General features: G+C 45.4%; 1 protein-coding gene across 1 annotated transcript in view; it reads right to left on the bottom strand.

Annotated features, from left to right (window-relative positions):
- CHUK (component of inhibitor of nuclear factor kappa B kinase complex) overlaps positions 1 to 16,112 on the bottom strand; it is a 77,780-nt gene that overhangs the window by 41,358 nt on the left and 20,310 nt on the right. The window contains exon 10 of the mRNA XM_065408526.1: positions 15,527 to 15,721. Coding sequence (XP_065264598.1) covers positions 15,527 to 15,721 — 195 coding nt within the window. The remainder of the gene's footprint in view (positions 1 to 15,526; positions 15,722 to 16,112) is intronic.

Here is a 16,112-nt window from a genome sequence, read left to right as displayed (position 1 = left end):
CACATGAAGCACAGCTTAGGTTCAGACCCCACACACAAGCCCAAGATTGGATTCTTTTGAATAGCAGTGTCCTTTGGGGCTGCACCTGTGCCCCCCACACCCTGTCGCTTTCCACAGCAGAAAGTATATAGGGCAGGGTGGCAGCAACCCATGCTCTGTTCCTTCGCCAATAAAAAAATCCCATGAATAGGACGTTCCATCAGGAACGTTGGGAAGATGTGGAATCTGTGTGGATAACCCATCTCGAAGAACTACAATCACTGTAGGGCAAGTAACCATATTTTCTTTTTCAAGTATTTGCCCACACAGGTTCCTCTCTTCATGATTAGCAATCAATCATCTGAAAGCCAGAAGGTGGGTGAGGGGACATCTACTTGAACAGTGATTGTAAGATTGTCCTACATCCACCTTGGAAGCTTGCACAAGAGAATACCGGGAGATAAAAGTGCAGACTGAATTCCATGCCACTGCTCTACGTATTTCTGAAATGGAGACACTGTAAGGCAGGCCACAGAGGCTTCCTGGGCACAGCTGGAGTGAGCTCTAACTTGTCCAAGTGTGTCTTTATTGGCTAGAGGATAGCAGGTCTTGACACAGTTTAACACCCACTTAGTCTCTGTGAAGATTCTGATTGAGCCTTAACCCTCTCAGAAAACACCATGAAAAGTCTAGTCGTACATCTTTGGTTTGGTTCTGTTCAAATAAAAGGATAACATCCTAACAACATCAGGAGTGTGAAGTCTCTTTGCTCAGGAAGGAGTGAGGTTTCAGAAGGAAAACCAGGAAGTGAAAAGATTGGTTGGTGTGACAGTTGGACACTAACTTAGGCAGACATATCAGGTGAGCCCTGAGGAAGACTATCCCTGAGGAAAATCATACATGGAGGTCTTGCCCTGAGAGCTTGAATCTCCCCTATCCTTCTAGCTGATATGATGGCTATCAAGAAGGCAATGTTCACTGACAGATGGTAAAGAGAATGCACAGCCAGAAACTCAAACAAACAGAGAGGGCCCATCCATCTGTCAGTACCATGCTGAGGTTTGAGGGGGAAAACACGAGCCCCTTAAAAAATGTTGATGCCATAGGGCAGGGGTGGCCAAACTTACTGACCCTCCGAGCTGCATACGATAATCTTCAGAAGTTCGAGAGCTGCAAGACATACACTATCTGCCCCGCAGGATGGCGCATGCCAGGGTGCGGGGCTTCTGCCCCAACACCCCCTGTGAAGCTAAAGCCCAGAAATCCCCCTTCCCACAAGGCAGAAGCCTCTAGCCCCACCACCCCGCCACAAGACAGAAGGCCCGAGCTCTCCTTCCCCCCAGTCTGATAGATGAAGAATGAGGGGTAGCGGGTGGCTCCGCGAGCCGTGCTTTAACTGTAAAAGAGCCACATGCAGCTCACAAGCCGCAGTTTGGCCATACCTGCCATAGGGCATGAGAAAACAGTGTGACCTTGAATATGGGGATGACTAGCAGATATCAAGATATACCAAGCTTAAAGAAGAGTAAATAGAAGAGTAAATAGTCCAAAAGAAAAGGTTATTCACCTTGTGCAGTAACGGAGGTTCTTCGAGATGTGTCCCCCTGTGTGTGCTCCACTTCAGGTGGTGGTGCATCCTGGTACCGTCGATTGGAGATTTTGCTAGCAGTGTCTGGTTGGAGTGTACATGCGCAGTAGCTGTCTCGTGGTGGCGCTGACGCCTCTTCTGGCACGCACACGCCTCAACCCCTTCAGTTCCTTCTCCATCGTGGAGCAGTTGATTCTTACTCCAAAGTAGAGGGGAGGAGGGTGGGAAGTGGAGCATCCACAGGGACACACCTCTCAAAGAACCTCAGTTACTGCAGAAGGTGAGTAACCTCTTCTTCATCGAGTGCTGTCCCTGTGGGTGCTCCACTTCAGGTGAATGTAGAGCAGTGCCCGCATGCGGATGGAAGGGGCTTCGGAGCTGATTGCGTAGCTGCTGCTAGGACCGTGCAGCCTAATTTAGCAACTGCGCTCGAGCTAAGTGTGATTGCGTAACGATTGGTGAAAGTGTGTTCGGATGCCCATGTAGCTGCTCTGCGTATGTCAAGGATGGGCCCATTGTGCAGAAATGCTGTAGAAGTTGCTACAGCCCTTGTTGAGTGTGTTCTAATGCGCTTTGCAGCTTCAGTGTTGCATAAGAATTTGCACAAATAGAAGCAGTTTGATATCCACTTAGATAGTCTTTGTGTTGATACAGCTGCGCCTTTCGACCTTTCCACTGTTGATATGAACAGTCTGGGGGACTTACGAAAGGTCTTTGTCCTGTCTAGGTAAAAGGCCAGGGCACAGCAGACATCTTATGTGTGTAATGCTGCCTCTTGTGGGTTGTTGTATGGTTTAGGGTGGAAAGTGGGTAGGTGAATTGGCTGGTTAGAGTGGAATGAGAATGATATTTTGGGCGAGTCCTAAGTGTCACTTTTTCCTTGTGGAACATTGTGTATGGGGGATGAGCCATGAGCGCCCCAATCTCGCTCACTCTTCGTGCTGATGTGATGAATGTTAAGAATGCTACTTTCATTGATAAATGGAGCATAAAGCAAGATGCTAAGGGTTCGAATGGTTTTCTAGTTATGGATTTGAGCACTAGGTTTAAGTCCCATGCCAGAGTAGGTTCACGGATGTCCAGGTACATGTTTTGTAGCCTCGTTATGAATCTCTTTGTAATCGGGTGGGCGAATACTGAGGTCCCTTCTACCTGTTGGTGAAAGGTGGTTATTGCCGCAAGGTGGACCTTGATTGAGTTTGTAGCCAGTCCTGATTTCTTTAACGATAATAGGTACTCCAGGATCAATGGGAGTGGGGTCTGGTTTGCCGATATTTGTTTGTTTTGGCACCAAATGGAAAATCCTCTTCCATTTTTGGAGATGAGTATGTCGTGTGTTTGGTTTCCTGCTATTAACCAGTACTACTTGTACTTGATCTGAACAGGTTAATTCATCCCCCTCGGAGCATGAAGGAGCCACACTCTCAGAGGAGAAATTTCCCTGGATCGGGATGGAGGACTTGTCTGTTGTCCTGTGAGAGGAGATCATGTCGTCGAGGGATATTGAATGGAGTGCATATCACCATGTGATTCAGGTAAGGGAACCAAGTCTGTCTGGGCCATGTTGGCACTATGAGGATTATCTTGGCCCTGTCAGTTCGTATTTTGTGTACGACTCTAGAGATTAGAGGAATTGGAGGGAAAGCATATAGGAGTGGGGCGTTCCATTTTATCAGGAACGCGTCTCCCAGTGATTGCGCGCCCCGTCCTGCTCATGAGCAGAATCCTGAGCATTTCTTGTTTGCTCGTGTGCGCTCCACCCTGGCGGTTGATAAAGAACATGCATGCAATGTTTTCTGTTAATGTTAATGTTCTGTTTCTTATTAGTGGAAGGAAGTGGTAGCATGCATTGCAGACCGCGCGTAGTTCTAGTAGGTTTATGTGAAGGTGCGTCTTTGTTGGTGACTATTTGCCCTGGGCACTATATTCTTTCAGGTGGGCCCCCCCCTCCAATTAGGGAGGCATCTGTTGTGATTTGAACTGATGGTGTTTCCAGTTGGAAAGGTATGCCTGAGCACACATTTGATGGGTTTGTCCACCAGTGCAGTGATTGAATCACCTCTGCGGTGGGTGTGAGGCTCTTGTTTAGGCTGTGCCCTCGTGGTATGTAGACTGTATTTAGCCATGTTTGTAGGCACTGCATGTGTAGCCTGGTGTACTGGGCCATGTGCCCCAGTAGTTGTAAGCAGGTGCGCGCATGCACCCATGGGCTGTGTGAGACCACTGATATAAAGGAGGTCATTGTTGTAAAGCGGGGCTCTGGAAGGGATGCTCTGGCCGTGAGTCCAGGCGAGCATCTATGAATTCCAGTTGTACTGGAGTGAGGGTGGTTTCTTTTCGTTGATTTATAGCCCCAGGGAGTGGAAGAGGGAGATGGTTAATTGAACATCTCTTTCTGTTTCTGTCTTTGTGGAGCCCTTGATTAGGCAGTCGTCTAAGTAAAGGAATAGGAGTATCCCTTGTCTGCGTAAGTGCGCTGCTACTACCGCCAGTGTTTTGGTGAACACTCTCAGTGCTGTCGCTAGGCCGAATGGTAGGACTCTGTATTGGAAGTGTTCTTGTCCTACTGTGAACTTTAGGAAGCGTCTGTGAGCCAGGTGGATTGTAATGTGAAAGTATGCATCTTGTAGGTCAAGGGCTGCGAACCAGTCCCCCTTCTTCCAGTGTAGGGATGATCGAGTTCAGGGTGACCATTTTGAATCTGTGGGCACGGACGAATGTGTTGAATTTCCTCAGGTCTCCACCCCCTATATTTCTTTTGAGTCAGAGAGTAATGGGAATAAAATCCCTTCCCGGTGTGTTGTGTTGGGACTAATTCCACCACGCTTGTTTGCAGAAGGTGATGCACCTCTTGTCTCAATAGATGCTCGTGAGAAGGGTCCCTGAAGAGGGATGGGGAAAGGGGGTGGGTAGTTGGGATAGATGTAAAAGGGATGGTACAGCCTGTTAGAATTAGTTCTAAAACCCACTGATCAGATGTGATCGAGGCCCAATTGGTGTAAAATGGCCTGAGTTGGTGCCCAAAGATTTGGGTGTTGTCTGCCGACTCTGGTGTTATTGGGAGGTCGTGCAGACCCTTGACCAATACTCCAAAATTGCGGTTTGTTTGGTGGTGGTTGAGATGCTGAATTCTGGGGTTGGTTCTGTCGCGTCTTTGTAGCCTACTTCTTTGTCCCCTTGCTTCACATGATCTCTGCTGTCACTGAGACACGTTATCTCTGTTTCTGTGGTATGGCTGATAATGTCTCCTGTTTGGGGTTATGTATATCCCTAATGTTCTGACAGTCGCCCTGCAGTCTTTCATGGAGTGGAGAACTTTGTTGGTTTTGGCCGAAAATAGTTTGTCTCTGTCAAAGGGCAAGTCTTCCACTTTGTGTTGCAGTTATCTGAAGAATAGCAGGTATTGCAGTGTCAGCTTTAACGAAACAGCTCCATTGCCCAGACAGAGTCTGTTCCATTTGGCTGTGTGTGTCAGCCTGGTCGAGGGTTTCCTATTGTGAAGGAGAATATCTTGCACTGCAGCAAAGCAGTTTCTTTTCATAACCAACAACCAGGTGATTGGGTCCAGCCAGCATCCAGGTGGCCAGGAGGGACATCAGGTCCAGATGAAGAATCCATTCATTGCTCTGAGAGAGACCAGGTTTGGCAGGTCCAGCAGGGTGACGGGCCATTAAATGGACAGGTTCACCAGGTCCGAGAACCAAAACTACCTGGCCCATGCTGGTGCGATCATGACAACTCGACCCTTGACCCTGCCTAAACTCCTTCAGCACTGTGGGTATTGTGAAAATAAGAGAAAAGATATACATCAGGCTGGGGGCCCAGGAGAACAGATATCTGATAGCAAACCCAGGAACAAGCCTCCTTTGGAACAGAACTGTTTGCACCTGGCATTAAGGCTCAAAAAGATCCACCTATGGGAGCCCTTCTGAAAGACCTCCAGGAGGGCCTCAGTTTTAGGAGACCATCTGTGGTTCCCAAACTAGTCCCTGCTGAAGTAGACAATCTCTTGGAAACCCAGGAGATGAAGGACCATCAGTGCAACATGATGCTTGAGGCACCAATGCGAGGCATGTAGCTTCCTGACAAAGGGGAAAGGATCTGGCTCCCCCTTGCTGATTTACACAATGCACTGCTGTGGTGTTGTCTGCAAGCACGTGTATCGTCAGATCCTTGATTGGGGTAGGAAGGCTTTGTAAGCCAATCTGATAGCTCTGAGTTCCAGGGTGTTTATGTGCAGAACACCTGTAGAGGGGCCAATGTCCCTGAGTTTTCAGACAGTCTGTGTGTGCTCCTCACCCGGCAAAGGAGGCATCAGTGACCAATCTTTATTGGTAGTGTCTGTGAAAAGGCTATTCTGTTGCCTACTTGATTTGGAATTGTCCACCAATCTAGACAGGAGAGGACTTCTGGGGGAGCCTGACCACCCAGTCCATACTATGTCTCTTTGGCAGATATCACCCTTGCAGAGACCACAGGCTAAGTCTGGCCTGCAGCCTCATGGGTACCAAGTCGGAGATGGGTGGGTGCCGAGATGGTCAACCTTGTCGGGGATCTTCTCTACCCAGGGGACTTGAAGCCCGATTTTTTGAGTCTTTTTGAGAGGAATCCAAGGATTTCCTCTTCAAAGTCACGGGGGAAATGTTGCACCGAGGAAGTTGATGGAATCAGCCTCATCAGGGACTGTTGTACAAAGTGAGTCCCTGGGCCGGGATCGGAAGCTGATTGGAGTGAACTCTCCATCATTAGCAGCTGCAGTTTTAGTTCGCAGTTCTTTCTGGCTCTTGATTTTAACTTAAGGCAGAAAGTACACTTTTGAGGCACATGTGACTCCCCGAGACCAGCATATGTAGTGGGAATGTCTATCACTGACCAGAATTGCTTCTTGGCAGGAAAGGCAACATTTAAACCCAGGAGAGACAGGCATACCCTGCCCAGATTTCTCTTCCACAGAGGGAAGAGACAAGGAAAAATATAACTAAGGATGGGGATTAGTTCACATTCTAATAAGGGAAGAAAAAGAAAAAAAATTTGAAATTTTTTGAATTTTTTTTTAAATGAAAAAGGTAGTACTAATACTAACAGAAACCATGAACTAACACTAAACTATTTCAAACAAGAGAACAAAACATAAATGAGGTCATCTCAGTTTGGATGCTGCTGAGGCTCTGGCTCAGACCAGGCAGCTGAGAAGCTCAGATGCAGGGCACGAGACAGAGGGAGTGCATGTGTGGGCTGAATGACACTGCTACATAAAATAGCCGAGCTGAGGTGCAAACGCATCTAGAGTGGAGCACTCATAGGGAAACTACTCAAAGAAGAAGAGGTGGTTAACTGCGCCACGGCTGGCTCCCATTCCTGAACTGGCAGAGCTGGAAGGAGCAGCTCCACAGGCTGTGCATGGGGAAGGTTAACTGGTGCCTAAATCTGTGGTGGGTCCACAGTTCCTGCCACCAATCTGCTCAGTGAGACTTTGCCTTAGAGCAAGCTGAGGCATGCGAGCTCTGCAACGAGCGTCCCACGCAGCGTTCCCTCTGTTTTTTTCCATCCAAGCGCGGAATGAATTTTTGTTATGTGCACCATATCAAGGTAATGTGCAGATGTGCAACACCAGTAGAAACCAAAAACCTAGATATAATATATATTTTTAAAAAGTTACCATAGGGATAATTACTCCAGCCAGGACAGGTTAGGCATTTTAGAACTCACTACTCAAAGAATTAAATGTAACCGTATGAGAGAAATAAAAATTATGAAATGCATAGACCAGTCAAAAAACTAAAACAACACACTTTGAAAGAAGTAAAACCACCACCACAAGTATGTGTTGGGAGGTGAGTGTGAAATACAGTGTGTGAGAGAGACAGAAAGAGACACACACACGGTGTCTGTGAAAGACACAGAGACGCGCATTGCCCCTTTAAATACGCTGCCTCCAGTTTAAGTACGCTGCCCTTTTAAATAGATCACCATGTTCAGACACAGCAGCAGCTGCCAGCAAGCTCACTCCATCCTGAGCCCTGTCGTGTCCCCTCCCCACTCTGTAAAGATGGGGTACCGGGGGACACCCTGACATCAGCGTCCCCTCCCCCCCGCTCTACACAGCAAGCTCCAAAGCAGAGGGCAGGAGCAGCACAGCAGTGGGGGGAGGGACACCTGAAGTGCTACACCTGAAGTGTGCGGCACTTGATAGCCTGCTGGGCAGCCGCATAGCTTAGAGGGAACTTAGGTCCCAGGGATTCCATGGAGGCCACTGATAAGGATATGGGAATTGGTGGCCAGTAGCCACTGGGCCAGGGGCCCCCATCCCGAGTGCAAGATGAGTGCCAATCCTGCTGCCTGTAGTGCTCCATAAATGGTCCCCAATGTGGGTTGGGTGATGAAGAGCGGGAGGAGGAAGATCCTGACCTTGATGCCAAGGAATCCCGAGTCTCCAGGGAGAAAGGTGGAGCCAGTCCTGATGGAGCGAGTAACCGGTCTGACTCATTGGTCACTGAGAACAACGAAGGGACCAGCGGCGATGATGGAAGTAGTACCGCCGGCACAGAATATGTCGGTGCTGGAATATGTGTTGACCCTGATGTCAGCAGTGGTATTGAAACAGCTGATAAAACTAAAATAGAGGGCACTGAAATCCGCTACAGTAACATCTGTGGTGCTGACAACAAAGGAGGAGTTTCCAAGGGCCGAGGTCCCTTGCACTGAGCCTGGTACTGGCCCTGCTTCCACAGACTATTGCAGGGGAACACTGGGAAGTAGTGCCAACAGACCAAGGGTTCAGCAGCCCGTCCAGCCAACAGAGCTATAAATTGATACAGCCCTGGACCAAAGGAGAGGTCAGGACTGAAAGGCAAAGATGGTCTGTAGCTGTCTGGTATGCCGCCCACGTAGAAACAGTTGGTGCCAGTATAGCCCTTGTCAATGCTGGACTAAACTATGGCCTGGGGCCAGAACCAGAGCCGATGGTATGCAGTCTCTATCTCAGTACTGGGGAGCAGTTAGAGACACATGCACCATACCATGCACCAACACTAACACCATGTTAGCTGACGCTCTTCTTGAGGAAGGCGGGAGAACCCCCACAATACCTGGAGCTATCTCGATTGGTCTTATGAGACCTTCTCCTCGGTGCACTTGATGGGGAAAGACTTCTTTATCTCTTCAGAGAGGTACCTGCTCCAGAGCCTCGGGTGGATGCACTCTTGGAACCCAAGGGTGACCTCCAATCCAACGAGGAATTGGTGCCAAAACATGGCCTGTTCAAGGTGCTATTATAGGCAAACGTCCCTAGCCACTTGAGACCAGCTCATGAATGATTTACAGAGCAAACACTGCTCCTTTATGTGGGCCTCATCCTAACACTGCAAGCACCATGAGCGGTGATCATTGTTAGGGATCACTCCCAACCCTGGGAGAGGATCACAGGGGAATACTTAACTAAATGCAATGAACACTAATCTAACTAACACAAAGAGTACTACAACTATATGCAACTACAAAAAGCACTAAACTAGTGAGGGAATGTAAGGTTAACACCACACAGAGCTCCAACTCCAGCCACAGGTGATAAGAAGGAACTGAAGGGTGTTGGGGCAGCGCCACCTCATATAGCATGGGGAGGGGCTATGGTCACAAGGCACAAGCACCAGGTACTGCTAAGCAAACTTCTCTGGCTTCAGTAAACTGGGCATGCACATAGGTGGAATACACAGCTGCATCTATTCGAAGAACCACCTATTAATATGCTAACTATAGAAACTACAGACCATCCAAAAGTGGGGAAGACTGAAGGGGAGTGAGAATATGCTGAGTCCATCTCAAAGAACTGTGGTTACAAGTAACCAACCTCTGTTTCTTCTTCGAGTGTCCTCTGCATATTCCCACTCTTGGGACAGTTTGGCAAGCAGTAAACTAAAGATGGATGGGAGGGACATGGAGTTCTAATTAAAAAATGATTGAAGAAATTCTCTGCCAACCCGTGTGTCAGATCTGGCTGCCAAAGCTAATGCACAGAATTTTGTGGAAGTGAGAATTGAACTCCACATGGCAGCTCCACATATTTCAATAAGAGGAACATGTCTAGCACATGCTACAGATGTAACAACTATTCTAGTGGAATGGATTCTAAGAGCAGGAGGGGAGAGTGAAGAGTTTCTATATCGCTGTTCTGTACACTGTCTAATCCATCCAGACAGGTAACTAGGTAGAAATAGCTTGACCCTTGGAGTGACCAATAGGAAATAATTTAGGAAAGGGCCCAAAATCTTGAGATCTGTTCAAATAATAATAATTCATTCTTTTTGCATCTAAAAAATACAATCTAGATTCTCCCTTATAAGTATTACTGGAAAAAAAATACCAATAAATTAATACACTGATTTACTTAAAAATCCTAAATTACTTTAGAAAGGAATTTGGGATGCAGCTTAAGAATTACCTTGTCCTTAAGGAAAACAGTATGGAAGGAGGGGGTCAGCCACCAATGCATGTAGTTCCTGGATTCTTCCAACAGAAGTAACTGGTATTATAGAAGCTATCTTTATAGGAAGATGCAATAGAGAACAATCCATAAGAGGTTCAAATGGAGGAGACAAAAATTGTGTTTAAACTAGGTTTAAATCCCATGGAAGAACTGAATCTTGTAATGATAAATGCAAGTTCAATAAAACGCTTAAAAATTTTTTTAACTAAGGTGTGTGGAAAAAACAGATTTGCCAACCATCTGTATATGGAAAGCTGCTAATACTGCTAAACGGACATGATTAGAAGACAGAAACCCATAACTTTTAAGTTTAATAAATCTAAAATATGTGGAATGAGAACTGAGAATGGATCAACACCTTTATTAGATACCCATATAGCAAATCTCTTCCACTTCAAGTCATAACTTTTCCTAGTGGACTGTTTTCTAGACTGATGAGAATGTGTTGCACGTCCGCAGAACACGACTCTTCTAAATCTGTCAAAGTCCTATTGCCCATTATTGGGGATCTGGATTGAAAACTCCCCCCCTCCACTCGCAATACAACAGGTCCCTTATTACTGAAAGCATCTTGAATTTGCCGTTGGATAAAAGGAGTAAGTCGTGTACTAATGTTGCCTCAGCCCTGCAGGAGCAAATAGGATCCCTCTGGCCAAATCCTGTCTTAAATTTTCTTTACTACCCTTCAGCTCAGAGGGAATGGGAGGAAAACACTCAGATACCACGACCCTTCCCCAAATCGAGGAGGAACACATCCATCACTGATTGACTGTCTGAGCCTGTTCTTGAACAAAACCAGGGACATTTGGTATTGAACCTGCTGACAATGAGGTCTACGCGTGCAAGACCCCAAAGACTGAAAACATCCTAAATCACTGAGTCTTTTAGAGATCACTTATGCATCCGTGAGGGATCCTTGCTCAGTTGGTTTGCAAACTCAGTGTGATCTCCTGCTATATGTAAGGCAATAGGATAAATGTTGTGTAGGATACACCAGTCCCAACGTTTTATCGCCTTCCTGCATAGCTAAGGCCTTGTCTACACTACTGATTAAGTCGATGCAAGTTATGTCACTCAAGGGCAGTAAAAAGAGCACCCCCCTGAGTGACGTAACTTACATCGACTTAACGGGGTGTCTACACCGCACTATGTCCGCAGGAGACACTCTCCCTTCAACATGGCTTCCGCTTCTTGTTGAGGTGGATTAATTACATTGATGGGAGAGCACTCTCCTGTCAATTACTGCGTCTTCACCAGACCTGCTAAATTAACACCACTGTATTGATTGCAGCGGCACTGATTTAGCACGGTAGTGAAGACAAGTCCCGAGATGATTGAGCCCCTCCCTATTTATTCAAGTAATATATAACTGACATACTGTGTGTGTCTACTTGAATTACTGAATTTTGCACCTGAGGAAGAAAGGATTTGAGAGCCAAATAGCTGTGAGTTAATATGTTTATGTGTAATACAGATTCTTATTGGTTCCAAAGGCCTCAAATGAAAAGATTGTTTGAGATGTGCTCCCCAACTCATTTTGGAAGCATCTGTCGTAACTATTACACAGGAGGAGGAGCAGGGTTGAAAAATCTCCTTTGAGAACATACTCTGGTTTTAGCCACCACATTAGGGATTAACTGAATTGTTCTCAGAATATTGAGCATCTTCAGCATTCTTTGGCATGTTGTCTGTAGCACATCTGAAATTTTTTGAAACACAAGGATGAAGTGGCTTCATCCAGAGTCTGGCATATAGTGCCACATATGTCATTGAGACCATAAGGCCTAGTAAAGTCAAAAAGTATATTAGTTTTAGAGAGGGCTCCCAAAGTAGTTACAAGATAGTCGTTTGTAGTTTCAAAAACCTCTCTTCTAGAAGGACAGCCCTTTCTTTTCTGGACTTTAAAATTGCACCAATGAATGAGACCTTCTGGGATGGAGACAGTAGAGACTTCTGTTTATTAGAAGGCCCAATGTTTCAAAGAGAGAACAAGTGACTTGAATTGCTCTTCTCAATTCCTCCTGGGAGTGATATTTCAGCAGTCAATAGTCTGTCTAAGCACAGGGAGACAAAAATTCATTTTCTCCTTAGGTAAGCTGCTAGTAGAAACAGGCATTTGGTAAAAACTCTGGGTGCAGTGGAGAGGCCAAAAGACAGAACTTTGAACTCGAAGCAGTCTTGACCAAGCATAGAATAAAGATATTTGCAATGAGGGTCTTATAGAAATAAGAAAGCGTGCATCTAAGACTGAGAGCAGCAAACCAAGCTAGAGTGGACAGGGAAGGAAGAATCAATGGCAGGGGTAGCATTCTGAACTGAAACTTTCTGATATATTTGTTTAGCGCTCTGAGGTCCAGAACTGGTCTGAGAGCTCCATTCTTCTTTGGGATCAGAAAGTAACAGAGAACCACCCCATGTTTCTGTAAGTTAATGGGGCTGCCTCTATAGCTCCACCTTGCAATACAGAGTGTGAACTTCTGTTCTTAATATCATCTTATAAGAAGGATACCTGAAAAAGGAGGGAAGGAGAGGGTTGTAGGGAGAAAGGGATTCAAACAAGATAGTATAACACTCCCTTACTGTTTCTAAATCCTCTCTCTTGGAGGTGATAGCTGATCATGCATTGTAGAAATGGTATGATCAGTCTCCAAAAACATGGGTTGTGCTTTCTACAACTGGTTCAAAGCTCTCAATTTCTATGTCAAATCTGAGGCCTGACATGGGGCAATGAAGATGCAGCTGAAGAATTCTTTGTCCTCATCCCAGGTTTAAAGGACTTTCTTCTTTCTTGGGATTGATAAGATGATTGGTGCTGCTAAGGCTGCCTCCTCTGCGTATAGTATAAAAAGAAAGGAAGAGGACACTACTGCTTATGGTATCCCAACACAGGCATAGGTGGTTTCCTTCTAAATCAGTGGTTTTCAATCTGTGGACCTTTAGGGGTCTGCAGACTATATCTAGGGGATCCACGAAAGGTAGTCTTACCATAGAACAGTATCAGAGGGGTAGCCATGTTAGTCTGGATCTGTAAAAAGCAACAGAGAGTCCTGTGGCACCTTTAAGACTAACAGATGTATTGAAGCATAAGCTTTCGTGGGTGACTACCCACTTCGTCAGACGCAAGCTTATGTTCCAATACAGCTGTTAGTCTTAAATGTGCCACAGGACTCTCTGTTGCTTTTTACCATAGAACAGTGGTTTTCAACCTGTACTCCCTCCTCAGACCCCATGTCTAAGATTTCCAAAGAGGTCCGTATCTCCCTTCAAAAATTTTTAGGGGTCCACAAATAAAAAAGGTTGAAAATCACTCTTCTAAACAAATGCAGTAAGTCAACCTAGTTGTGGTTTCGTTTTCAGATCCATTCCCTTAGAACAGTGGTTCCCAAACTTTAACAACCCGTGAACCTCTTTCATTAAAATGTCAAGCCTCGCAAACCCCCTCCTAAAAAAGAATATTTCCAGGGATTTTCTCCCTTACCTGAGCATAAATTATAAAAGCAGTGATCTTGGAAATATAAAGTTTGTTTTTCTGCCATGCTTATTACACACTATTTATTATTAATTATTATTTATCATTACAGTATTTTTATTACATTATGAAAACAACAACACTCTTCCAAGATCTCACTTTTGTAGCTTGTGTCACTTTGATTAAGCCTGTTATAAGACAAGGCTCCTATGTTTCATCAAGGAGTATCAGATGTGAGACAGCATGAAGGTATTTAAGAAGCCAACTCAAAGAGTTCCTCCTGCACAAGCATTCGGGTCTTGAGCAGTCCAGGCAAACAACGCACATTACAACAAAGCTTAAACTTCTTCTTCATCATAATTTTAAAAACAACCTTAGCAGTCTATTTAAATTTAAATCAGCAAAACAATATCCACTCCCTTTCCATTTCTTATAAGGAGTCTTGAAGTTTAAATCTCCTCAGTGTGATAGATATGCTTGCTTTGATCTGCATAGCTCTTAGAAGTCCCCAGGGCTCCAGGCTGCTGGTTGCCCGAGATCCCTAGGGACAGCCCTGTCCACCATTAGGGAATTTCCCCCCGAGAACCCCCTGTAACATTTTGCGAGTCCCCAGGGGTTCATGAACCCCAGTTTGGGAACCACTGCCTTAGAATGATCCATAGTTGTTATATCTTTAGGTCTTGGATCCACGCTGAGTTCTGAATGGCCCAAAGAACCACTTGAGATATGCTTCAGTTTGGCCTCTCTTTTCCTCATAACTGAAGTGCTTGGTTGAGGCAATTTCTCCTGAGCTTTATGATCCTTAGCTAGAACGAGCTCTGATGGAGGTTGTAATATCTTTGGAGTTAGATCAGAGGATTTGGCTACTGCAAGCTCAAATCGACTTGGAAGCAAAGTTTGGTCCCAAAACCAGAAGACTTCTTGGATCCAGAAGTACTATGAGCCAATTCAGGTCTCCTATCCTTCCACTCAGATCCTCTAGCTATAGCCGATCCTGGAGATTTGGCTGACAAGCCTCATGTAACAAAAGGGCCTGAAATCCATTCGGTCTCTATGGGCCTGAGGAGTAAATGTGCAGCAAATAGCACAATATGAAGGAGAACACTTCTCTCCTAAGCATTTTGGTATTGGACTTTTTTTTTTTTTTTTTTTTGAGATGTAGGAAAGACCAGTGGGCACAACACACACACACACACACACCCCTTTTAAATCCATGCTTTTTCACATATAGATCCACCATGATGTCAGTACCGGGTAAATATTTAATTCTCAATATTCTACTTAGCTTAAACTACCTTATCCTAAAATTAACTCAGTCTAAAAACTATTAACATTAGCTAATCTAGAAAACAGAAAGCTATTTATTGCTATGGATCCTTGCAATCCGGAGAAGTCCATGTCCTTTTGCTGCAGCAGCTGGACGGAACTGAGGTGACAGCTGGTGCCATGCCCCCTTTTGCAGCCATGGCCTCAAACCATGCTCGGATGCGGAGGAATGGGGCGCATGAGCACTCAGACACTACCAAAAGGTTCCCCCATCCAAGCTGCACTGGTTGGAACATTCCCAAGAGTGGGAATACTGCAGAGACACTAGACGAAGAACAAGGACATTATGATGTTCTATCTTGTAGCCACAGGCGATAAGAAGGACCTGAGTGCAGTTTGCAGCTGCCACACCCCTTATTCCCTGTTACAGGAAGCAAGAGAACAAGAAGGGTACAAGCACAGTCCCAGCAGACACTGATATTCAAAAGAATGTGATCTCATGCACATGGGGCACATGTGCACCAAGAGTGGAATTCTGTATGGCCACTCACTTGACTTCACATTAAATCTGTAAAGCAAGGGGTGCTAGAACTTATCTAACCACTAACTAAACTGAAAGACCACAGCTTAAGCTACAATCTCCACTGTGGTGAAATGAAAGCAATTAATTTTCCCTGAGATTTTCAATGTGAAAACTTAAAACAGAAATGACACAACTGGAGTAAAATAGAAATAATCTTACCACGCCATCAATAACACATTGGGAAGCAGGTTTCCGAGGGTCCAGGGAAATTCCCATCTCCAAAAGCAACTCTTGATTTCCAGTACTTATTCCAGTATCAAGCTCAATGCGAGACTGAAGTGAATGAAGACTTTCCTCGGGATGCAAGAGAAAAGAAACAATCTTGGCAGAAGTCATATTTAGGATGTGTACTATCTGTAAAACCAAGAATAAAGTCATCTTCATTTACAGTCGTCATTTCTTTCAAGAGACAAATGGCACTAAGGTATCGGGCTAAATGATGCACTGTCCTGGAAAGAAGATGTGCTGATGTACAGATAAATAAAAGTTAGGCTGATTAGATAAACTGAGTTTTAATTACTGTCAACATTGCATCCTTAACACGTGGCACATACTGGTCTGAGGCCACCCTTATGCTTCCAGAATAAGGGTGAAAGAGTCACATTACTACTAATATTCTTGCCTTCAGGTATGAACTGGATTAAGGCACAAGTGTTTTCTCTCTGAGGAAAGGAAGAATGCTTCACCTGACACTGGATTTGGAGGGTGCAAGGATTTCCACTCAATTAGCACATTCACTGTCCAC

This window comes from Emys orbicularis, chromosome 7 (assembly GCF_028017835.1).
Source record: "Emys orbicularis isolate rEmyOrb1 chromosome 7, rEmyOrb1.hap1, whole genome shotgun sequence".
NCBI classification, from domain to species: Eukaryota; Metazoa; Chordata; order Testudines; family Emydidae; genus Emys; species Emys orbicularis.
The sequence above is the reverse complement of the archived record's forward strand: the minus strand, read 5'-3'. Positions and strand labels throughout refer to the sequence as shown.